This window comes from Entelurus aequoreus, linkage group LG25 (genome assembly GCF_033978785.1).
Source record: "Entelurus aequoreus isolate RoL-2023_Sb linkage group LG25, RoL_Eaeq_v1.1, whole genome shotgun sequence".
NCBI lineage: Eukaryota > Metazoa > Chordata > Actinopteri > Syngnathiformes > Syngnathidae > Entelurus > Entelurus aequoreus.
Window position 1 is genome coordinate 34121451 of NC_084755.1, and position 26597 is coordinate 34148047.

The window sequence follows — 26597 nt, forward strand, 5'->3', positions numbered from 1 at the left end:
CAAGTGTTTACCAAGTAAAATAATAGTGTTGCATTCAAATGTCTACTAAGTACATTAAAAGTAAGAATGTTGTGTTCAAGTGTTTACCAAGTAAAACATTAACGAGATTGTTGCATTCAAATGTCTACAAAGTACATCAATAGTAAAAATGTTGCGTTCAAGTGTTTACCAAGTAAAACATTAACGAGATTGTTGCATTCAAATGTCTACTAAGTACATCAATAGTAAAAATGTTGCGTTCAAGTGTTTACCAAGTAAAACATTAACGAGATTGTTGCATTCAAATGTCTACTAAGTACATCAATAGTAAAAATGTTGCGTTCAAGTGTTTACCAAGTAAAACATAAACGAGAGATGTAGTGTTCATGCACGTTTCATTTTATGCACCAGTAAAAAAACATGGTAACACTTTAGTATGGGGAACATATTCACCATTAATTAGTTGCTTATTAACATGCAAATTAGTAACATATTGGCTCTTAACTAGTCATTATTAAGTACTTATTAAGGTGTCTGTTACTACATTATATATATATATATATATACTTACAGTGTGTATGCAAACCGTTGTTGGAGGGTTTTGAAGTTGCTTTGAAGGCTACAACGGTGACTAGTCATTAGCTGTTTTTTTTTAAATCATCTTTAAAATAGTAAAAAAAACATGTGTGTTCTTGTCTCTCAGAATGATTGCGAACAATAGGCAAAAATTCCAAAAAAGTCCCCCTTTACATAGTCCTGATTGCTAACAGAAAACAGGTGCTCAGAGACTAAGAGTGAAGCTATTACGTGAAAACACCACCAAAACAGGAAAAGCCACCAAAATAAGAGCGCAGGACAGAAACGCTACACACAGAAAAACTGCAGGGAAGTCAAAATAAGGCATGATCTGGCCCCCAACATGTTCTAGAAAAAACCCCCCAGAAAAAGTCCAAAGTCACGGGAGGGGCGGAGGGACTTCCAGGCGGTGGGTCTCCATTTCCGTGTATGTCTGTGTAGACTGCAGTTATGCACGCCAACAAAACAGGAAGCGCCACCAAAATAAGACCGCAGGACAGGAACTAAAACGCTACACGCAGAAAACCCCCAAGAACATTCAAAATAAAGCATGATCTGGTGTAACAGAGAGATAACCCCCCCCCCCCCCCCCCCCACACCCTCCCAACATAACAGATACCCGATGTTCTAGAGAAAAAACAAGCAAAAGTCCAAAGTCACTGTAGGGCGGAGGGAGTTCTAGGCGGTGGCAGAGTCAGATTGCGGCGGCGAGCCGCAATCTGACACACGCACACATACATACATACATACATATACATATACTTATACATACACATATATATATAAGTATATATATTTATACATATACATACATATATATATACACATATACATACATTTACAGGTATATACATATACATACATATGTATACATATATAGATATATATACATATTGTAGCGGCTGGCTACGGGATGTTAGCCAATGGCTTTGGCTGGGGGGCGGGACTTCCGGGGAAGTTAGGGAAGTGACGTTGTTGACAGGAAGTGGGGGTTTTTCGAGTTATGCCGGGAAAGGAGATAGACGCATGTTGGAGCTGTTGTGTGCCTTAAATGCATCTTGTACAATAAATGCAAGATAACTGAAGAAGTCTCTGAGCCTACATTCCTGAGATTATTACAATATATACACGTATATATATATTTATATATACATACACATATTTACATACACATACATACATAATAAAAGTAATAATGGATTAGATTTTATATCGCGCTTTTCTATTATTAGATACTCAAAGCGCTTACCAACAAAACAGGAAAAGCCACCAAAATAAGAGCGCAGGACAGGAACTAAAACACTACACGCAGAAAAATCCCAAGAAACTCAAAAAAAGGCTATTATATATTGTGAAATGATAAACGGGACCAAAAAGTATTTGATAGTCACTATGAAATACGTTTTTGTCCCATTTGCTTTAGTCAAACAAATACAATATCTGGAGTGTTTACCTTTCTGTATGTGTAATTGAGAGCAGTACTATCCTCCTCCATGAAAAATGCAATTTGTATGCTATTATATATATAAATAAAAGAAATACTTGAATTTCAGTGTTCATTTATTTACACATACACACACATAACACTCCTCTACTCATTGTTGTATTTGAAAGTGCAATGCTTTGCAGCCAGTAGCACAGCCTTTGAAGGAGCATAGGTATGGGCAGCATCTGTCAAATTTAATTTGCAGGAAAGGAGTGAGTTTAGGGTTCAATTGTCCATCCTCGTTCTATTCTCTGTCACTCGTCGTCGCCATGACTGCCTCTTCTTCGTTCTTCTGCTTCGTCTCCTTCTTGTTGTGTGTGCAGTTGTGCACTCTCCAAAAGCCGTAGATGTTATGACGTGACTGGGCCGGCACGCTGTTTATATGGAGGAAAAGCGGACGTGACGACAGGTTGTCCTCACTCAGGTCCGCACGGACCTGGAGGGGGCGTGCCTTAAGTCCGGCTGGAAATCGGGAGAAATTCGTGAGTCTCCGGGAAAATTCGGGAGTGTTGGCAAGTATGCCCCAGCCTTATCTTGCCTCTGATTGGCCAGTCCGTAATGTCTGGCCCTAACATTAGCCAACACCAACTAATCAGCATGGATTGTCTCCGCACGTAAAGATCTTCTCATTCATCCAGGTCATTGTGTTTTCTCTCTATTTTTATTTGATCCGGGTTCGCAGTCCATTTTGTCTCTTTGTAGCTTGTAGCTTTGATGTAAGCTACCTCGCTACATGTGTCTAAAAGTAGCTAAGTTACAGGAAAAGCTACTTGTTAAAAAAAGTAGCTAAGCTACTGGAAAATATAAACTACACTGCAAAAACTGAAATCTAAGTAAGATTGAATACCTCAAATAAGGGTGATATTTGCTTATTTTCTGTCTGATAAGATATTTCTTCTCACTAAGCAGATTTTATGTTAGAGTGTTTTACTTGTTTTAAGTGTGTTGGTCCTAAATGATCTCAGTAAGATATTACAGCTTGTTGCTGAGTTTTGATGACCTATATTGAGTAAAACATGCTTGAAACTAGAATATCAACTGTTGCAAAGCTGTGTCATCAACACTCACAAGTAGAGATGTCCGATAATGGCTTTTTTGCCGATATTCCGATATTGTCCAACTCTTAGTTACCGATACCGATATCAACCGATACCGATATATACAGTCGTGGAATTAACAAAATATTGTGCCTAATTTTGTTGTGATGCCCCGCTGGATGCATTAAACAATGTAACAAGGTTTTCCAAAATAAATCAACTCAAGTTATGGAAAAAAAAAGTGCCAACATGGCACTGCCATATTTATTATTGAAGTCACAAAGTGCTTTTTTTTTTTTTTAACATGCCTCAAAACAGCAGCTTGGAATTTGGGACATGCTCTCCTTGAGAGAGCATGGGGAGGTTGAGGTGGGAGGGGGGTAAGGGGGTAGCGGGGGGTGTATATTGTAGTGTCCTGGAAGATTTAGTGCTGCAAGGGGTTCTGGGTATTTGTTCTGTTGTGTTTATGTTGTGTTACGGTGTGGATGTTCTCCCGGAATGTGTTTGTCATTTTTGTTTGGTGTGGGTTCACAGTGTGGCGCATATTTGTAACAGTGTTAACGTTGTTTATACGTCCACCCTCAGTGTGACCTGTATGGCTGTTGACCAAGTATGCCTTGCATTCACTTGTGTGTGTGAAAAGCCGTAGATATTATGTGACTGGGCCGGCACGCCAAGGCAGTGCCTTTAGGGCAGACCTGGCCCTTTGTGCGTCCCTGTCCGGCCCGCGTGAGGCCAATTATAAATTACAAAATAAATGTAAAAAAGTATCTATGTCAAGTGTGCAATACGACAGTGCTGCTTTTGTTTTGAAAATCGTTATTTGTATTACTTCCGTGTGGACGTATGCGCGTGCGTGATTGTGAGTGAATGTGAACAGCTGCAATCACAAATTACAAAATAAAGTTGAAAAAACATCTATGTCGTGCGCGCAATACAACTGTGCTGCTTTTATTTTGAAAAGTGTTATTTATGGGCGTGTGTCCGTGTGTAACCTGCGAGTGAAGGTGCACAGCGACGAGTGATGCACGGTTTACACCCGAGACGCTAAAAAGAGAAAAGTTGATGAGGAATGGCGTGTTTCCAACAAGACATGGACTGCAAAGCAACGTTCCCTCTAAGGTGCGCACCTGCGCAATTGCGCACTGCTCAAGCGTCCTCTGCGCACAGCAAATATATGCCGCGCACCCAATCAAATCCCATCTGAATTCTAAACAAAATAAACATATTTATTCTGTGTAATTTTGCAATGCAACTCTGAGTGACAGTGACAACAAGCGGCCCTAATGGTGTTCGTCAACACCGTTCAATTGAACACCGTTCAATTATTGTGACGTCCATCGAGATGCTTCGAGGACAGGAATTATATCGATCACTTTATTGAGCAAAACTGTTTATATTCGGACATAATCACACCAAAAACATGAGTAAAACACTTCTATCTCGAAAAACCAGTCATTTTCTGCCGTACAAACCAGGCCAAAACCAACTTGTCATCTGTCACCAACACGCATAGCACTAAACCACTGGTGCGTTTATGGCCACACAAAAAGTCGGACAACTCAAACACCACACAAAGTTACACTATGACTCCTCAGTCATACGTGTGCTTATTTTACTGTCATTTATTATTAATGTTAATTTATTTATATTAGTCATGGAATGCCGTTACACACACTATGTTGAAGTATTACTATTATTATTAATTATTATTATTATTTATCTTACGGTATATATCAAAAATAATATTGAGCAACATTTAATTGAAATATTGTCGATGTGGCCCTCCAGCAGTGCTCGGGTTGCTCATGCGGCCCCCGGTAAAAATTAATTGCCCACCCCTGCTTTAGGGCACGCCCCCAATATTGTTGTCTGTGTGGAAATCGGGAGAAAATCGGGAGAATGGTTGCCCCGGGAGATTTTCGGGAGAGGCACTGAAATTCGGGAGTCTCCCGGGAAAACGGGAGGGTTGGCAAGTATGACTGGGAGACGCAACTCCGTACAGCGGCGTTTTAAAAAGTCATACATTTTACTTTTTGAAACCGATATCAATAATTTCCGATGTTACATTTTAAAACATTTATCGGCCGATAATATTGGCAGTCCGATATTATCGGACATCCCTACTCACAAGTATAAAACTACTTTTTTAAAGTAATAATTTCTTACTTCAAGCATGAAAAAAAAAAAAAAATCATGATATATATCATTATGTCAAGATAATGGCACTAGCATTTACTTAATTTAAGAATATTTTTCAACATATTGAGCAAAAAGGTCTCTTTTTTTTTTAACCAAGAAAAGTTCACTTATTAGTGAGAATATACTTATTTTAAGGTAATTTTGGGTTCATTGAGGCTAGCTAATTTTACTTGTTTTGGAAAGTCTTGACAAGCCGAATCTTCTTGTTCTATTGGCAGATAATTTTGCTTAGTTCAAATAAAATACCCCTCATTTTTGTATTTTTTTTTTCTTGTTTTTGAACACTGACTTTTTGCAGTGTACGTAGCTTAGCGACATGTAGCTTGTTACTGCCCATCGCTGGTATTTACAGAGGAAAATAAAGTATTTCGAAGTGGCGAGGCGAGCTCTTCACTGGGCCTCAACAAGCTTGTATTTTGAAGAGAAATGTGAAATGAAGGACAAGTGGATCAAAATGTTCACTATTTAATATGCTAAATGCTGTAAAAGTAGTCAACGATTTGTGTAGTTATTTGTCGGTACGCTTTGTTTTGAAATCATATTGTTTTGTATATTATTGCTTTGTATTTCATTTACTTTAGTAAACAAATATGGCCTAATATTGTCTTGACTATTTACATGGTATCAGTGTAGAAATAAAGTGTACCACTCATCATCAGCCTTCTAAACTACCCTCAACTGTGAAATGTGCTGGAAACACAAACCACACACTTCCAGGAACTAAAGGTTCCAGGAACTGTTGGTGGAAAAAAGGCCCGATTGTTGAATCGGTCGTTTTATGTTGAATTCCTACAGCTGCGCCTCCTCCTGATTGGCCTGCAGTCAATCCAAGTACTTCTCAGCACACGTGATTTGGCAGTACATCAGCATGGAGAAGACCAGGGCCAAGATCTGACAAGAGAGGAAAGAGAATTATTAAGAGAATTAAGGTTTCTCATAGTCATTCACATTGACGTCCCACTGGGTTGTGAGTTTTTCCTTGCCCTTATGTGGGCTCTGAACCGAGGATGTCGTTGTGGTCTTGTGCAGCCCTTTGAGACACTTGTGATTTAGGGCTATATAAATAAACATTCATTGATTGATTGATGGTTTGTCATGCAAGTCACAGTTTATTACGTTAAAGTGAGACTGATTGTATTATATATAAAAAAAAATATATATATAAGATGTTAAAAATGTATATTATTTTTTATATATAATTTGTAAAAGTGTTACGTTTTTTGTTTGATACTAAAAAAGCATAATTGCAGGTTCAAATTGACAGTAAAAAATGTTTGTTTTTAAATTAAAATGTTCTGCACTTTGCATATTTAATCAAAAATATTTAATAACCTTTTCTCAATGAGTTTAAACAACTAACAATTTGTATTTAGGGTCAAATGGGATAGAATGAAATACAAATTTAATTAAATGTCATCCAAAAGACACATTTAAAAAAATGATATGATCACTTTAAATATGCAAAGTTACATACATACTGTGGAGAATACATATCTGTTTAAGAGTTATTTCTCTATTCATAGCCATGTTTAGAGCACCTAGTACTTTTCCTTTGTATATTCTACCAGTTTCTCTTTGTTTTCACAGGTCTGTTTAGTGTTTAGCGCGGTGGCAGAGGGGTTAGTGCATCTGCCTCAGAATACGAAGGTCCTGAGTAGTCTCGGGTTCAATCCCGGGCTCGGGATCTTTCTGTGTGGAGTTTGCAAATGTTCTCCCCGTGACTGCGTGGGTTCCCTCCGGGTACTCCGGCTTCCTCCAAAGACATGCACCTGGGGATAGGTTGATTGGCAACACTAAAATTGGCCCTAGTGTGTGAATGTGAGTGTGAATGTTGTCTGTCTATCTGTGTTGGCCCTGCGATGAGGTGGCGACTTGTCCGGGGTGTACACCGCCTTCCGCCCGATTGTAGCTGAGATAGGCTCCAGCGCCCCCGCGACCCCGAAGGGAATAAGCGGTAGAAAACGGATGGATGGATGTTTAGTGTCTTAGACATTGGAATGTGAATACATCCCCCCCTTCTTGCCTTATCAGTGTTGCAAAAGGGAGAGGCATCCCTTTCTGGGGGATGGGTGGTGCTGCTTTTTTCTTTAAAGAGTAGTTTTTTCCGTTTGAATGGGAGATCAACTCGAGTAGCCGATATGAATGTATTGGTGTGGGCTGATCTCCTGAAATTTCAGTAAAACTTGATAATATTCCTATTCTGTCTTGATGGTCCTTCTTATTCAGCATATATGTCATCAAAAGAACTTGGGATTGACCCATAAGTTAGATTCCCTGGGAGGAAGAGCTGGTTGACGCAACAATACCTGCACGACGCCAATGCACACGCCGAACACCAACACTGATGGAATGTTGTCCAGCAGCCACTGCCGCGCTTTCTGGTAACATGGCTGCAAAAAGACACAAACATGGAATTAAAAGACAACATAAGTGTCTATGATTATTGACTACTATAGGTTTACTACGAGGTATAACATTTATTATAATATTTTATCTTTTTTTATCCACCCCTGGTTTAATGAAACAGTGTTAATACCAGAGATATGTGTTACAGAAAATGAACTGATGAAGGTTAGTTCTCTAAAACGGGGGCGTCAAACTCATTTTGGCTCAGGGGGGCCGCATGGAAGAAAATCTGTGCACACGCGGGTCAACATGGCATTAAAACAAAAAAATAAAGACAACTTCAGATTGTTTTCTTTGTCTTGCTTTAGCCAAAAAATAGAACAAACACATTCTGAAAATAATACAATAAAAATATAGAAAAAAAAAAACCTGGCAGCGCTAAAGTTTAGATCCATGAAGGAAAGAAGAAAGTAAATTAATGTTTATAACTGAATAAATGTACATATGCATAAAAAATGGTTTTCTTTTGTATTCTTTTTTTAATGAAGTAAGTAACGTTTATGACAAGCTTTTTCCAAAACACAATATAGAATGTGAGATATATAACAGGATAATGCATACATTTATCATTTGTTTTCAAAACGCTTACGAAAAAGTGGAATCCCAAAAATTTACTGTGGGACCCCATTTTTATGACTTGATGGGGTCCCTGGGACCCCATTTTGAAATTTCGTAGCACTGATGGAGTATTGGTACGTGCAAAATATCCTACACCAATACTGCTGTGGCCTGCGGGCCGGTTATAATACTAATCAAATAGATAATTCATTCCGGATCCAGCCTGCGGGCCTTGACTTTGACACATAAGCTCTAAAAGAACATAAAATAACACATTTTATATATACATTATGTTAAAAAAAACAACAACAATAAAACAGACTGCATCAGTTGTTGTTCCAGTTTCTTTGTCAGTGCTTTGCTTTTTGTTGTATGAAGTCGAAGGTGTGCCATTTTAATTAAAACAATTATCACATTAACACAAGATATTGAAAGTATAGCGGATGATTGACTTGTTTCATCTATTAATGTATTAAGGGCAGTGTTGGGACTAACGCGCTACAAAGTAAATAGTAAATAGTAATCTAACGCGTTATTTTTTATATTCACTAACTCAGTTACCGTTACTACATGATGCGTTACTGCGTTATTTTACGTTATTTTTTTATGTAGTATCGGCTAGAAACTGAGAAGATCTGAGTGTGTTTTATTGGAGCGCTGCAGAAGAGGCCACAAGGAAGCTGTATATGTGTATGTGTGTGTGTGTGTGTGTGTGTGTGTGTGTGTGGGAGGGGGCGTATCTTTGTTTACTAACAAGACATGGCGAAGCCCGAAGCCGAGTTTCTTAACATGGAGATATTCTCACTACTTTTCTTTTGTCGACCACAAAGAAAAGAACATTTTAGTTCAATGTAAGTTGTGTCTTGGATCAAAGATCCTATCCTAGCAATTCAAATCTGCTGAAACAGCTACAAAAGCAACATGCTAGTAAAGAGAGACACACTTCACCTCCTAAGCGACTGCGGCTGGATTTTAACGAGGCACTGCGCACTGAAGGTACACACACTCTGTCAATTCTCTTAAGTCCAAACTTTTTCCACTGAGGGCCGCACACTGAAAAATCAAAGCAAGCGCGGGCCATTTTGATATTTTTTATTTTAAAAACCAATGCAATATATGTATAAAAAAAGATATATTCAGGACTCCACTCAGACTTGATCCTGGGGACCCCAAAAGGTTTTGGTCAAAAAAAAATATTAAAAATTTGTCATTATTTAGTATTATTATTATTATTATTATTATTATTATTCAAGGTTTAAATCTCTAGATCAACATTAGGTCTATCTGTCAATGTAACACTTTTAAAGATTTAAGTTGTATGCCATTTCTGTCAAGGAAAACAATATTTTCCCCCAATAAAATTTTAAAGTGGAATATTTGAGATTATATAATAATTGGAGTCTTAAAAAGGTCAATAACTCATAACAACATTTTGAGCAATGACACTTAAAAAAAAAAAAAGTCCCACTAAAATGATTGGGCATCCAAAAGGGTACTGCTCAGTAAAGTTTAAAAAAATTAATCCAACATTTTTTTTTTACTTTTACCACAATAGTGTCAAGATCAACTTCAGATCTATCCGTCAGTTATAAGTTTTATTGTTGTTTGTGTTTTTTGTTTGTTTGTTTTAGGGTCTTCTTTAAAAAACGTTGTTTTTTAAATGGCAACCAAAAAATATGCAACATTTTCCCCCCAAAATATCTCAAAGTGGAATATTTAATGTGAAGTAAATGGAGCCTTGAATAGGTCAATAATTCATAATGACATTGATTTTGATTCATGATTATTTTAAGAAACAGCCTGCATGGCAGCTTTGTGTTATTAGAGTAAATAATGCAACATTTTCTTGTTACATTTCACCTGTTTACTCTTGTATAACACTTTTTATGTTTTACATTTTTTTTCATCATATTTTTAGCATGTGCCGTGGGGTCGTTAAAAAATGACCTGCGGGCCGCAAATGGCCCCCGGGCCGCACTTTGGACACCCCCGCTTTAGGGGCTTCGTATTATATACATACATGTATATTCATATATTACTCATTGTTAAAAGCGACCCTATGAGGGCAACCATAACTGCGATGTGGCCCCCAATCAGGCCCGGCCCTAACCAATCTGGCGCCCTAGGCAAGATTTTAGGTGGCGCCCCCCCACATCGGCAGTGAAGTGTATATACTCACAAGAAACCGAATAGCTTTGTCTTTGACCTTTTTTTTTTACTTAAAGAAAGCAAATTAACAATCAGAATAGTTAACAAGATAAAAACAAATATGGATAAATAAATGAATACAAAAAATGAATATATGAAATACAATATTTTTTACATACATAAACACAAAATAAAACGTGTCAACAAGTTGCATAAAATAAATTAAAAATACAACATAAATAAGGCACTGCACAAAACAAGATATCAAACCAGTATGACTTTAACAACTATATTACAAAAAAAGGGGATCCTACAGAGTTCTCTATTTGTGCTTTTTAATATTGCATTAACTAGAATGACTTACAAATTACTGTACACCAGGGAGTACTGTAATTACCTAACGTTACATTATTATTTTCCATAACAATTTAGCCCCCTCCACAATATTAACCCGACGTTAAAACAGAACTAGCTATTTATTGATTAGCAATTGCTGAATCATGTAACATTAGCTCAATGCTAAAAAGCCAGGTTACTATCACATTCTGTAACAGACAAATCATTTCATGTAGGCTAACGTTACCTACCTGCTACCTCTGTCTTTTTCTCGTTTCTCCTCTTCTTTTCTCTTTTTTCTTCCCTGGGCACCTGACAGTTTTGGCCATTTTGACATTTTGTGTTGATTTTTTTTATGTGGTGACGTCCACGGGGGGCGGGGGGCCGTAATGGTGTAACAAATAATATTTCTATTAAATAGGCTTTACTTTGCATTTTAATCAACGTGGGATTATTTTCTGTATTTAGAAATAATAGTACCAACTTTTTTTTTCTTTTTTTCTCTCCAACATTTGTGGCACTGGCGTGGCGCCCCCTGATGGACGGCGCCCTTAGCATTTGCCTATACGGCCTATGCCACGGGCCGGCCCTGCCCCCAATGAAAAGGAGTTTGACACCACTGGACTAAGCAGTCTGTCGATTGGTGGACAGAGGATCGTACACTCGGGTGCAATAACGCAAACTTAATGAGGAAAACACATGTTTTTTTCCCCCCCCTTCTTCTTTTACAGGATCATACTGTTCAAGCTTTTGGAGAACTGGACTTAAATACACCTGAGAAAACACTGACACGTTTACTGACTCCTATAATGCATGTTTTAGGTATGCAGAGAACAGTCCAGGCAACAGTATACCAGTCTGGCCAGTGGCCAACTCATTTTGCTCCAATTACATGAAATATTCCATTTAAATCGCTGTTGATCATGTTCACAGGCGCACATCTGGAGAACATTTAGATCTCATATAAAAAGATCAGGGTTTTTTTTTAGCCCCCTTGTTGCTGAGTAAGCATTACACTGACCTCACTCCATCCGTCAGTGCATTGGTCGATCCCAACGGAGCAGCAGGACGATGGCAGCGTTCCATTGAGCACTTCATACCAGTCGGTTTTGTTTGTTACGCCGCAACATTTGAACTGGGAAAGGAAACATATAGAAATGCATTAATAACAGGTCGTGTACTACAATTGCCAGTTAAGTCCTCGGCTAATGTAGAGTTAAATCGTGGATGCCTTGGTGTGACACACCAGGTGAGGTGTGTAATAAATCAATCCTCAGTGTCACCCATTCATAAAATGAATGCGCACAAGTCAAATAACTTCAGTTAAACTTCAAAGTACTGTATGTACTAGAGGTAGGTAGATCCATCTGAATATTGCTAGTCTCTATACCGGGGGGTCAGCAACCCGCGGCTCTTTAGCACCGCCCCAGTGGCTCCTTGGAACTTTTTCAAAAATGGAAAAAGATGGATAGTCGAACCTCGGATTCAGGAGGAACAGTGTGGTTTTTGTCCTGGTCGTGAAACTGTGGACCAGCTCTGTACTCTCGGCAGGGTCCTTGAGGGTGCATGCTTTGTGGACTTGGAGAAGGCATTCGACCGTGTCCCTCGGGAAGTCCTGTGGGGAGTGCTCAGAGAGTATGGTGTATCGGACTGTCTTATTGTGGCGGTCCGCTCCCTGTATGATCAGTGTCAGAGCTTGGTCCGCATTGCCGGCAGTAAGTCGGACACGTTTCCAGTGAGGGTTGGACTCCGCCAAGGCTGCCCTTTGTCACCCATTCTGTTCATAATTTTTATGGACAGAATTTCTAGGCACAGTCAAGGCGTTGAGGTGATCCGGTTTGGTGGCTGCAGGATTAGGTCTCTGCTTTTTGCAGATGATGTGGTCCTGATGGCTTCATCTGGCCAGGATCTTCAGCTCTCGCTGGATCGGTTCGGAGCCGAGTGTGAAGCGACTGGGATGAGAATCAGCACCTCCAATTCCGACTCCATGGTTTTCGCCCGGAAAAGGGTGGAGTGCCATCTCCGGGTTGGGGAGAAGACCCTTCCCCAAGTGGAGGAGTTCAAGTACCTCGGAGTCTTGTTCACGAGTGAGGGAAGAGTGGATCGTGAGATCGACAGGCGGATCGGTGCGGCGTCTTCAGTAATGCAGATGCTGTATCGATCCGTTGTGGTGAAGAAGGAGCTGAGCCGGAAGGCAAAGCTCTCAATATACCGGTCGATTTACATTCCCATCCTCACCTATGGTCATGAGCTTTGGGTTATGACCAAAAGGACAAGATCACGGGTACAAGCGGCCGAAATGAGTTTCCTCCGCCGGGTGGCGGGTCTCTCCCTTAGAGATAGGGTGAGAAGCTCTGCCATCCGGGGAGGAGCCAGATGAGGTGGTTCGGGCATCTGGTCAGGATGCCACCCAAACGCCTCTCTAGGGAGGTGTTTAGGGCACGTCCGACCGGTAGGAGGCCACGGGGAAGACCCAGGACACGTTGGGAAGACTATGTCTCCCGGCTGGCCTGGGAACGCCTCGGGATCCCCCGGGAAGAGCTGGACGAAGTGGCTGGGGAGAGGGAAGTCTGGGCTTCCCTGCTTAGGCTGCTGCCCCCGTGACCCGACCCCGGATAAGCGGAAGAAGGTGGATGGATGGATGGACTAATGTTTCTCTAGGAGGACAAATATAACACAAACCTTCCTAATTGTTAGAAATCCCATTGTTTAATATATTTGTGTTTATGCTTCATTGATAGCAGTATTTGGCCATCGCCGTTTTGTCCTACTAATTTTGGCGGTCCTTGAACTCACCGTAGTTTGTTTACATGTACAACTTTCTCCGTCGCTGCCACAGAAAGATGTGTTTAATGATTGATTGATTGATTGAAACTTGTATTAGTAGATTGCACAGTACAGTACATATTCCGTACAATTGACCACTAAATGGTAACACCCCAATAAGTTTTTCAACTTGTTTAAGTCGGGGTCCACGTTAATCAATTCATGGTAATGCCACTCCTTCTGTGTCTCATTTTGCCTATATATTTATATATAGGCACATTTTCACCTAGTCCCGGCCTTGGCGTGCTGCCCGCCTTGGCACGCATATATCTGTCCTCTTTTTGGGATTTCACGATATGGTCAGCCTATTTAATATCACTGTATCAAATTGTTCAGAAATAATTTTGTTTAAAAAAATGGTCTTGTTTGTCTTGTCTTTTATTCATCCTTTGTTCTGATTACAGTCATACTCAACACATTCATGAGAAAATTGCTAACTCATGCAAAGATTTTGAAAAATGTCACGTAAAATATATCAATAGTGTTCTTGGTATCGACGGTACGAGCATCGTGTTTGCCTGGTACCACATTTTGCAGTATCGTCCACCCCTTTGAAATTAGATGAGATTTTTATTTTAATCTTCTGAGGAGCAAAATAAGAAAAAAAATGTACTAGGAGAATAAAAACATATATTAATATCATAAATGTATACCAACTTTTTTTGTCAAATTAGTAGTTTGATATTGTGCTGTGTTGTGGCAGGTTTTGAGTTGGTGTTTTTTAAATTCTTACCATTTTTTGGACATTATCCCAGGATTTTTTCAGCCCAGGGTCTGATTGGTAAGTCTTCATCCCCTCCTTTAAGTCACCTTGTGCTTTGGAATCCAGCTGGAAAATAGAAACAAATAGAGGAACCACATAAGAGGGTGCAGAAAAACTTTTGGTGAACTTTCCCAATTAGTGCGTTTTTGGAAATTTGATCATCATGCAATCCATCTTTGAAAAGGTCCTGTTAAATATTATATTTGGTTCTGCCACACTAGCCCTGCCGGAGAGGAAGGTACACTTCCTCTGTGGGCTTTTACGTGTATTCACATAACCGTGTCACTATTTCCTCTCTAAAAAATCCCATAATAAAGATTTCCAGGAAGTCATAAGCAAAAATAAATCTGTACTGAGCAAGTGAGCACTTACACTACCGTTCAAAAGTTTGGGGTCACCCAAACAATTTTGTGGAATAGCCTTCATTTCTAAGAACAAGAATAGACTGTCGAGTTTCAGATGAAAGTTCTCTTTTTCTGGCCATTTTGAGCCTTTAATTGACCCCACAAATGTGATGCTCCAGAAACTCAATCTGCTCAAAGGAAGGTCAGTTTTGTAGCTTCTGTAACGAGCTAAACTGTTTTCAGATGTGTGAACATGATTGCACAAGGGTTTTCCAATCATCAATTAGCCTTCTGAGCCAATGAACAAACACATTGTACCATTAGAACACTGGAGTGATAGTTGCTGGAAATGGGCCTCTATACACCTATGTAGATATTGCACCAAAAAGCAGACATTTGTAGCTAGAATAGTCATTTACCACATTAGCAATGTATAGAGTGTATTTCTTTAAAGTTAAGACTAGTTTAAAGTTATCTTCATTGAAAAGTACAGTGCTTTTCCTTCAAAAATAAGGACATTTCAATGTGACCCCAAACTTTTGAACGGTAGTGTATATACAGTGCATCCGGAATATATTCACAGCGCTTCACATTTTCCACAATTTTGTTATGTTACTGCCTTATTCCAAAATGGAATACATTCACATTCGTCCTCAAAATTTTACATAATGACAATGTGAAAATTTTACATAATGACAATGTGAAAATTTTACATAATGACAATGTGAAAAGGTTTTTTAATTTTGCAAATTTACTAAAACAAAAAAATGACATGTACATAAGTATTCACAGCCTTTGCTTATTATTTTGTTGATGCGCCTTTGACAGCAATTACAGCCTCAAGTATTTTTGAATATGATGCCACAAGCTTGGCACACCTATCTTTGGCCATGCCTATTTCTCCTTTTCTCTTTGCAGCACCCATAATGCATTGTAATGAATTTAAATGGGTATACTATGGAATGTTTCATGGTGCTTGGACCTTCTTTTTTTTTTTTTTTATAATATCCACAAAGTTCAGTGAGAAAGTTGTGTTATGTGTGACCATGTGTGTTGACTTTTTGTGCACCGTGACTACACTGCAAAAACTGAAATATAAGTAAGATGAAATATCTCAAATAAGGGTGATATTTGCTTATTTTCTGTCTGATAAGATAATTCTTCTCACTAAGCAGATTTTAGGTTGGAGTGTTTTACTTGTTTTAAGTGTGTTGGTCCTAAATGATCTCAGTAAGATATTACAGCTTGTTGCTGAGATTTGATGACCTATATTGAGTAAAACATGCTTGCAACTAGAATATCAACTGTTGCAAAGCTGTGTCATCAACACTCACAAGTATAAAACTACTTTTTTAAAGTAATCATTTCTTATTTCAAGAGTGAAAAAAAATAATCATGACTTTGACACAATTGTGCCTCACAATTAAAACAGATGACAGCCAAATGGACTTTGCTGTTTTATTTTCAATGAAACAATAGAAAATAGGTACTCATATAGTAGTACAGTTGGCACAGTACAGTAAACTGACAGTTAATATTTAAACATTTAACATTTCAAACAATTTTGAACAGAAATAGTTCATGCACATTCAGATAAAGTCCTCAAAATGACAATTAAAAACATTTTGGCCGGGGGCCGGGCTGTATATATGCGCACTAATTGACTGAAAGAGCACGCACTTGGCGCGATGATGTCATGTTGTCGATGGAAAAATGCCTTTTTTGACCATATGATTTGCCTGAGCGGCTAGGAGACCCCGAGAGTAACAAGCGCTTGCCTTGTTGCCTTTCCATTAAGAACAATAAATTAGTTTTTAGTATAAGTTTGCTGGTTTCAAGAAATGTAATGCCGAGCGCATATCATTATGTCAAGATAATGGCACTAGCATTTACTTCATTTAAGAATATTTTTCAACATATTGAGCAAAAAGGTCTCTTTTTTTTTTCTACCAAGAAAAGTGCACTTGTTATTAGTCAGAATATACTTATTTTAAGGTATTTTTGGGTTCATTGAAGTTAGTTAATTTTACTTGTTTTGGAAAGTCTTGACAAGCCAAATTTTCTTGTTCTTTTGGCAGATAATTTTGCTTAGTTCAAATAAAATACCCCTCATTTTTGTATTTTTTTTTCTTGTTTTTGAACACTGACTTTTTGCAAAGGTTGTTTGATTGGGTCATACAGATAAATGCTGTGCTGATTTCATTTCAATGCACAACTCATGATCATTGACCTGAATATACTCACATTGTCCATAAAATAGTGGCAAAGTTGCAGCAACAAGATCATCATATATTTAACATTTATTTGAAAACACCCCACAGATTCATTATTAAACTCATGACGTCTCGCCGGCCAAACTGAGGATGCCGGTGCACCACACTTAGCACGCAAGCCATAGTTTGGACACCCCTGGTTTAGAGTATGAAAAATTAAAAACGTTTTTGGGGCCTTTTTATGGGTTGAATTCCAATACCACTGGCGTGTGTAGATAGTGAGTTTTAGAATAATTATTTCTAAATGATCACAAAAGCTTTGTATTACATTGAGTTCCCGGCAGGGAGACGGGAGCTGTCTTTGGGGACTACCAGGAGGAAGGCTCGTAAAACTCCACTGGGACTTCAAAGCGGACAGATGGCAGGATCTGCCCAACTTCCAGACGAACTCTTTTTGAAGTATTTTATGCAACTCTCTTTGAACTATTTTACGACCGCTTCTTTTGAATTGTTCGTTAACTAAAGGCAACGCTGTTTACGACCCACTTCCCTCTGGAAGCAGCTGTGGGGGGAGAAAGTCAAATAAAGAAGGAGGAGTGCAATCTTTGGGCAGAGCGTGGTGCAAGACTGTACAGAGAGTACAGTGGCCGCGTCTCTCCTCAAAATTGGGTCCAAATTCAATTCTGTCTCTGTTTGATTCTTTGCTTCTTGTCTTGTTTAATAGATGTCATCAGCGTTTGAACCTGACAGTGAGCTTACCTGATCACGAAAGAGGTGTATGACCAGAACGAGAGCAACTTCTGTCAAGACGAGGAGCAACAGGATCACAAAGAACTGCGAAGAGGGAGGAAGATAGTTGTAAGCTTATTTTTTTACATTTTTTTTGTAATTCTTCTAAGACACAGGTGTCAAACTCAAGGCCCAGGGGCCAGACATGGTCTGCCACCTTATTCTATGTGGCCCGGGAAAGCCTATAAATAATATGCATCAATAATTTAGACTTAGACTTCCTTTTTATTGTCATTCAAATTTGAACTTTACAGCACAGATAAGAACAAAATTTCGTTACCTAAGCTCATGGTAGTGCAGGATAAAAAAGCAATAAGGTGCATATATAAATAAATAAATATATATAAATAATATATACGTAAATATATATATATAAAATAAATATATATAAATATATATAAATAAATAAATATATTACTGTACATATAAATATATTGCACTTTTTCACAGACTTATTCATCTTTCTTAGTAAACACACTAATTTGTTAAGATTGTGACAGAAAAATTGTATGCGCTCGTACAATTGCATGTCTTTTAAACTTAAAGGGAAACTGCACTTTTTTGTATTAAATTTTGCCTATCGTTCACAATAAATATGAGAGACAAGAACACACATTGGTTTTTTTTCCGGATTTTAAAGATAATAAAAACCGCTTGGAAAATGCGGCTGATGAGAGCAAAGCCCTCTAGAACAACTTCAAAACCCTCCATCAATGTTTTATATTTCCATATGAGTTGGGAAATTGTGTTAGATGTAAATATAAACGGAATACAATAAATCATTTTCAAGCCATATTCAGTTGAATATGCTACAAAGACAACATATTTGAAGTTCAAACTGATAAACATTTTTTTTTGTTGCAAATAATCATTAACTGTAGAATTTGATGCCAGCAACACGTGACAAAGAAGTTGGGAAAGGTGGCAATAAATACTGATAAAGTTGAGGAATGCTCATCAAACACTTATTTGGCTAAGTTGGTAGAGTGGCCGTGCCAGCAATCGGAGGGTTGCTGGTTACTGGGGTTCAATCCCCACCTTCTACCATCCTAGTCACGTCCGTTGTGTCCTTGGGCAAGACACTTCACCCTTGCTCCTGATGGCTGCTGGTTAGTGCCTTGCATGGCAGCTCCCGCCATCAGTGTGTGAATGTGTGTGTGAATGGGTGAATGTGGAAATACTGTCAAAGCGCTTTGAGTACCTTGAAGGTAGAAAAGCGCTATACATGTACAACCCGTTTATCATTTATCATTTGGAACATCCCACAGGTGAACAGGCAAATTGGGAACAGGTGGGTGCCATGATTGGGTATAAAAGTAGATTCCATGAAATGCTCAGTCATTCACAAACAAGGATGGGGCGAGGGTCACCACTTTGTCAACAAATGCGTGAGCAAATTGTTGAACAGTTTAAGAAAAACCTTTCTCAAGCAGCTATTGCAAGGAATTTAGGGATTTCACCATCTACGCTCCGTAATATCATCAAAGGGTTCAGAGAATCTGGAGAAATCACTGCACGTAAGCAGCTAAGCCCGTGACCTTCCATCCCTCAGGCTGTACTGCATCAACAAGCGACATCAGTGTGTAAAGGATATCACCACATGGGCTCAGGAACACTTCAGAAACCCACTGTCAGTAACTACAGTTGGTCGCTACATCTGTAAGTGCAAGTTAAAACTCTCCTATGCAAGGCGAAAACCGTTTATCAACAACACCCAGAAAAGCCGTCGGCTTCGCTGGGCCTGAGCTCATCTAAGATGGACTGATACAAAGTGGAAAAGTGTTCTGTGGTCTGACGAGTCCACATTTCAAATTGTTTTTGGAAACTGTGGACGTCGTGTCCTCCGGACCGAAGAGGAAAAGAACCATCCGGATTGTTATAGGCGCAAAGTGTAAAAGCCAGCATGTGTGATGGTATGGGGGTGTATTAGTGCCCAAGACATGGGTAACTTACACATCTGTGAAGGCGCCATTAATGCTGAAAGGTACATACAGCTTTTGGAGCAACATATGTTGCCATCCAAGCAACGTTAACATGGACGCCCCTGATTATTTCAGCAAGACAATGCCAAGCCACGTGTTACATCAACGTGGCTTCATAGTAAAAGAGTGCGGGTACTAGACTGGCCTGCCTGTAGTCCAGACCTGTCTCCCATTGAAAATGTGTGGCGCATTATGAAGCCTAAAATAGCACAAGGGAGACCCCCGGACTGTTGAACAACTTAAGCTGTACATCAAGCAAGAATGGGAAAGAATTCCACCTGAGAAGCTTCAAAAATGTGTCTCCTCAGTTCCCAAACGTTTACTGAGTGTTGTTAAAAGGAAAGGCCATGTAACACAGTGGTGAACATGCCCTTTCCCAACTACTTTGGCACGTGTTGCAGCCATGAAATTCTAAGTTAATTATTATTTGCAAAAAAAAAATTAAGTTTATGAGTTTGAACATCAAATATGTTGTCTTTGTAGCATATTCAACTGAATATGGCTTGAAAAGGATTTGCAAATCATTGTATTCCGTTTATATTTACATCTAACACAATTTCCCAACTCATATGGAAACGGGGTTTGTACACACTGCAAGTATATATATAATGTAGTAACAGACAACTTCATAACAAAATGTAATATGTGCAATATTAACCATATTTTGGTCATTTTAATTCTTGCCGGAACTTAATTACTCGGCACATTTGTTTCCGTCCATAGCATTGCACGTTCCGACTTCTGGCAACAAGTGTGTTCCTACTTCCAGAAAAAAAAGGCGTGTTTGTCTTCTAATCATGGCAGATTCGGTAACAAACAACGAACACGACTATTTATCTATAAGATTACTTATCTTTTTGACGCTGAATATACAGAGGCTGAACTGCTGCTTCTAGAAGCGAGTACAAAGGAAGAGTAAGACGTTGGAGCAGACGGGAGCCGAATGTCATGATCCGTGGTCCGGATCATGTTTTTGTTATGTTCTGTTAGTTTTAGACTCCATAGTTCCTGTTTTTGTGCACCCTTGTTTGTTTTAGTTACCATGGCGACTTATTAGTTTCGGCTGCCTCTGGTGTTCGGGACACGCACCTGGGTCTAATCAAGAGACCATTATTTAAGCCTGTCTTTGCCAGTCAGTCGTCCTGGCGGCGTCATTGCTTGTTTCATGCAATACCATAGTTATGCTGTTTGTTTACTTCATGCCTTGCAAAGTAAGTCTTAGTTATTTCATGCCACAGTTTCATGAGGTCCATGTCTATAGTTTCATGTCCTAAGTTTTTGCCTCAGCTTCCGCGTGCGAAAGGCACGCTTGCCTTCGGGTTGTTTTCCGTTTTGTACCTCGTTGAGTGTTAGTTGGAATTAAATCATGTTTTTACCTGCACGCCTTGTCCAGAGTAGTCCGTTTGCATCCCGGGGAAACAAACCTCGCAGTAAACTGTGACCCCCCCTCGTCGTGACAACGAGAGAGTGGGGTTGGCATGACTCGAAGCTGCAAAATGTGGAACTTGAAGCCAAGCTATTCGATCATAAATGGAGTGATTACCCAAATAAACCGGGAAAAAAGTCCCCGGCCAGCTGGACCAAATGCCCAACTGTCCATCGAGTGGGTCAAACTTTATTATTGATCATGATACACGCAGCACATCATGAGTGTTAGTACAACTACAGTACATACGCTGTCTGGCTAGCTGTGTACATACAAAACATGAAATGTGTGCTAATATTTGACAGATACTGTAATATGATTGTTCATGTTTTTCAGTCAGTACAGATTGGTGTCGTATCAAACGCGTTTCGTGTTGTTGTACAAGCTATCTTATCTCTTGCCGTAGTTAGCTTTTACGGCTAATACCGAAGCGTTACTTCGATAGAAAACGAGTTCCTCAGTGTTTGCTCTTACAATAACAATGTTGCTACAGCTTGGTTATTATACAGGTCACCGAATGTAAATGAAGTATTGCCGACTGTTTTTCATGCATGTTTTAAATGAGAGGTAGAATTGGTTGATTTATTTTTACATGTTGGAATGCAAAAAATATATATATATATAATTTTGTCTTATTGTCTCTCATAAAGATTGTGAACGATCGTCAGAAACCCCCAAAAAGTGCAGTTTCCCTTTTAAATAAAATCAGATCATGCAGAAATCATTATACTAGCATCATTCAAACATTTTTTGTAAAAATAAATAGTTAAATATCTGCTTGTCACCCTGACTTATGATTTCACAGCAGGTTATCCATCAATTTGCACGTAAAATAAATTAATATAATAATAATAATAATAATAATAATAGATTTTATTTGTAAAAAGCACATTACATTGAGTAAACAACGTCAAAGTGCTACAGTGTATTAAAAAAAACAAAAATAAAAAGATAATAAAAAATAAAAAATAATAAAAACTAGAACAGCCAAATAGTTAAAATTAGTATGCATATATCTTTAAAAAAAGGCTTTAAAAAAAAAAAAAAGTAGGGTTTTTAAGCATTTTTTAAAAGCATCCACAGTCTGTGGTGCCCTCAGGTGGTCAGGGAGAGAAATTAACACTCAAATGCATGGGCGATTGTGCATTAATATCATGATGTGATCGCTGTTACAAGCATCCCTCTGCACAACTGCCATGTGGCCCTCAGTGAAAAGAAGTTTGACAGCCCAGTCGTAAGTAAATGACAGACTTTCTCTGACTAAGAATTGAAGAGAGGGGTAAAAGTGCTTATTTGATCATGTAAGGCCGTCCTACCATAAACAACAGGCAGCGCTGCTCCTTCAGGGCTCCCAGACAGCCCAGGAAGCCCGTTACCATGGTGATCCCGCCGGCGACCAGCAGCAGATTGGCCGCCGAGAGGGATGGGAAGGAGAGCGGAAGAGAGGAAAACTCTGCCTGGGTGAAGGACAGCCAAACTCCAACGCCAAACAACCCGCATCCTCCCAACTATTCCGCAGATGTGACATTAAAAGGCATCATTAGAATGTATGTTTTATTGAAATGTCACTTGGTGAAATCACAGCTGTGCAAAATACTCACCCAGAAGATGAGGTTAAACACAAACATCACGTATTTGACGCAGCACAGACATTTGCAGGATACAGACATCCTGCAGAGACAAAATAGGGAGAGATAAGACATAAGGCGGGTCATTTTCATTTGTACTCCCAGCAGGCACGAGACATTGAAACAACGTTGACAACTTGTTGAATTAGGTCCTGACGTTAAGCAACTCAAATATAACGTTGGAACAACATGCTTTTTGTTTTATCAATGTCAGGTTGTGGCGTTGATTTGACCATTGAAATATGGTCATTTCCCAACCAATATTCTACAAACCCCGTTTCCATATGAGTTGGGAAATTGTGTTAGATGTAAATATAAACGGAATACAATGATTTGCAAATCCTTTTCAACCCATATTCAGTTGAATGCACTACAAAGACAACATATTTGATGTTCAAACTCATAAACTTTATTTTTTTTTTGCAAATAATAATTAACTTAGAATTTCATGGCTGCAACACGTGCCAAAGTAGTTGGGAAAGGGCATGTTCACCACTGTGTTACATGGCCTTTCCTTTTAACAACACTCAGTAAAGGTTTGGGAACTGAGGAGACACATTTTTCAAGCTTCTCGGGTGGAATTCTTTCCCATTCTTGCTTGATGTACAGCTTAAGTTGTTCAACAGTCCGGGGGTCTCCCTTGTGCTATTTTAGGCTTCATAATGCGCCACACATTTTCAATGGGAGACAGGTCTGGACTACAGGCAGGCCAGTCTAGTACCCGCACTCTTTTACTATGAAGCCACGTTGATGTAACACGTGGCTTGGCATTGTCTTACTGAAATAAGCAGGGGCGTCCATGGTAACGTTGCTTGGATGGCAACATATGTTGCTCCAAAACCTGTATGTACCTTTCAGCATTAATGGCGCCTTCACAGATGTGTAAGTTACCCATGTCTTGGGCACTAATACACCCCCATACCATCACAGATGCTGGTTTTTTCACTTTGCGCCTATAACAATCCGGATGGTTCTTTTCCTCTTTGGTCCGGAGGACACGACGTCCACAGTTTCCAAAAACAATTTGAAATGTGGACATGTCAGACCACAGAACACTTTTCCATTTTGTGTCAGTCCATCTTAGATGAGCTCAGGCCCAGCGAAGCCGACGGCGTTTCTGGGTGTTGTTGATAAACGGTTTTCGCCTTGCATAGGAGAGTTTTAACTTGCACTTACAGATGTAGCGACCAACTGTAGTTACTGACAGTGGGTTTCTGAAGTGTTCCTGAGCCCATGTGGTGATATCCTTTACACACTGATGTCTCTTGTTGATGCAGTACAGCCTGAGGGATGGAAGGTCACGGGCTTAGCTGCTTACGTGCAGTGATTTCTCCAGATTGTCTGAACCCTTTGATGATATTACGGAGCGTAGATGGTGAAATCCCTAAATTCCTTGCAATAGCTGTTTGAGAAAAGTTTTTCTTAAACTGTTCAACAATTTGCTCACGCATTTGTTGACAAAGTGGTGACCCTCGCCCCATCCTTGTTTGTGAATGACTGAGCATTTCATGGAATCTACTTTTATACCCAATCATGGCACCCACCTGTTCACCTGTGGGATGTTCCAAATAAGTGTTTGATGAGCATTCCTCAACTTTATCAGTATTTATTGCCACCTTTCCCAACTTCTTTGTCACGTGTTGCTGGCATCAAATTCTAAAGTTAATGATTATTTGCAACAAAAAAAAAGTTTATCAGTTTGAACATCAAATATGTTGTCTTTGTAGCATATTCAACTGAATATGGGTTGAAAATGATTTGCAAATCATTGTATTCCGTTTATATTTACATTTAACACAATTTCCCAACTCATTTGGAAACGGGGTTTGTACAACACAAATGTAACGTTGAAACAACATGCTTATTGACGACGTTTAATCAATGTCAGGTTGTGACGTTGATCTGACCATTGAATTTTGGTCATTTCCCAACTAACAACGTGGGTCCAACATTAGACGTCAACGTTGTCTTAATTTACAAATACAACTATTTTGCAACATATTGTTTCAAAGTCAGCTTTAAAGGACATGTATGTATAATCAACTTTGTATCAACTATTAGTTCTGGTTATTTTTATCATAAAATATTACTAATTAATGAGAGCGATGTGTGATGTTACATATGTTACACAGGGCTATCATAATGAATGTATTACTTGAAAATGAATCAACCTCGCTCAGTGTTTTTTAACCATAGAGGGCCGCCAAACAGTGTCTTTTTCTCAGCTGTGGTCCATATGGGCCGCAACGGCACTCAGTTGTAGTACACTTTTTCACCACGTGTGGCAGTAATGACAATAACAAACAGAAAACAATCTGGAGCCACAGTCAGAGTAGTTTTGTAAGCGCAAAAATTACGACTAAAGTGATAAATCTGTATTTTCATTTCCACTTTAATTTTATAGACAGTTTAGTTAAGGTTAATTCAGTTTATTAATTTTAATACAACATAACAGCATGTAGATTTATTTTTCGTCAGTTATTTATGAGTCCCTTCTTATGCAGTGCAATTGGTTAGTATGATTTTTCTAATGACTCTGACTTAAGCCTGAAGTTAATGTGTTAAATAATAATATCAGTGATTAACACATCGTTTGACAAGGTTGTTAACTGTAAGTAGGGTAGATATCATTATTGAATATGATTATAATCAAGGTAAGATGACTAATTCAGTGTTAACATTTAGGTTAAGAACTAGCTGACAAACATACTATGAAATTAATAAAAGAACATATATTCATTCCAAATAAATTAAATGTACTAAGTTAGGCTGACCATATTGTGAAATGCCAAAAAGAGGACACATATATGCGTGCCAAGGCCGGGACTAGGTGAACATTTGCCAATGATACTCCAACTTGCTTTATAAATAATATATTTATCTAAATAAAGCATTTTTTCTCCTCTGTTGACAGCAGTGTTGGCGCTAGGAATGTTCAAAATGGGGTCCCAGGGACCCCATCAAGTCATAAAAATGGGGTCCCACAGTAAATTTTTGGGGTCCCACTTTTTTGTAAGCGTTTTGAAAAAAAAAGATAAACTTATGCATTATCCTGTTATATCTCACATTCTATAGTGTTTTGGATAAAGGTTGTCATAAACGTTAATTCATTCATTAAAAACAATAATAAAAAAAGAAACCAAATGTGTATACATATGTAAATGTATTCAGTTATAAACATACATTCACTTTCTTCTTTCCTTCATGGATCTAAACTTTACCGCTGCTGGTAGTTTTTTCTATGTTTTTATTGAATAAGTTGTAGGTGTATTTATTTTAGTATAAAAGTGTATAAAGTGTTTTGCTTGGGTCATGAAATGATGATAATGGTGTGCCAGGGCATACATACATTTTATATTTAACGCTTAAATCTCCGGAGTCTACATCAACTTCACATCTATTCCTCATTTCAAAATGTTTTAGTTTTTTTTATGTTGTTTTTTTGTTTGTTTGTTTTCCGCCCTTTTTTGTCAAACAAAACTATGTTTTTAATGGAAAACACACAAAATATGCGAAATCTTCCACCAAAAATATTTTTCCTTAGTGGAATATTTGATGTGAAGTAATGGGAACCTTGGATAGGTCAATAATTCATAATAACATTGATTTTGATTCAATATTATGTTTTGAGCAATGACAGTTTGAAAGAAAAAAACCAGCTTTGTTTTATTAGTCAACATTGCAACTTTTTCTAAATTACATTTCACCTTTAAGCTTTTTTATTTCACTTTTGTTATGTTTTTGTTTATTTTAATAGTATTTTTAGAATGTGCCGTGGGCCTTAAAACATTAGCTGTGGGCCGCAAATGGCCTCCGGGGCACACTTTTGACACCCCTGCTATAGATAATAAAAAATTAAATCTGATAAATCTATGGATAAAAAGCAGAGCCTGGCGAC

The 26597-nt window shown here is 38.6% G+C and overlaps 1 protein-coding gene and 1 long non-coding RNA gene across 5 annotated transcripts in view; both read right to left on the bottom strand.

The window, feature by feature from the left end:
* Positions 1-677, bottom strand: part of LOC133642411 (uncharacterized) — a 46612-nt gene extending 45935 nt beyond the window's left edge. The window contains exon 1 of one of the 3 annotated variants that reach the window (XR_009824513.1): positions 551-675. This is a non-coding gene — a long non-coding RNA (uncharacterized LOC133642411). Of the gene's footprint in view, positions 1-550 lie in introns of all 3 variants that reach the window. The other 2 variants (XR_009824510.1, XR_009824512.1) reach the window with 2 other exon arrangements.
* A 1434-nt stretch (positions 678-2111) lies between these two features.
* tspan4b (tetraspanin 4b) overlaps positions 2112-26597 on the bottom strand; it is a 114560-nt gene continuing 90074 nt past the window's right edge. For both annotated transcript variants that reach the window (XM_062036255.1, XM_062036254.1), the window contains exons 2-8: positions 22673-22742; positions 22388-22579; positions 17634-17708; positions 14288-14383; positions 11750-11863; positions 7587-7670; positions 2112-6171 (exon numbers count right to left, since the gene is read on the bottom strand). In XM_062036255.1, the coding sequence (XP_061892239.1) occupies positions 6103-6171; positions 7587-7670; positions 11750-11863; positions 14288-14383; positions 17634-17708; positions 22388-22579; positions 22673-22741 (699 nt within the window). In that variant the 5' untranslated portion in view covers position 22742 and the 3' untranslated portion in view covers positions 2112-6102. The remainder of the gene's footprint in view (positions 6172-7586; positions 7671-11749; positions 11864-14287; positions 14384-17633; positions 17709-22387; positions 22580-22672; positions 22743-26597) is intronic.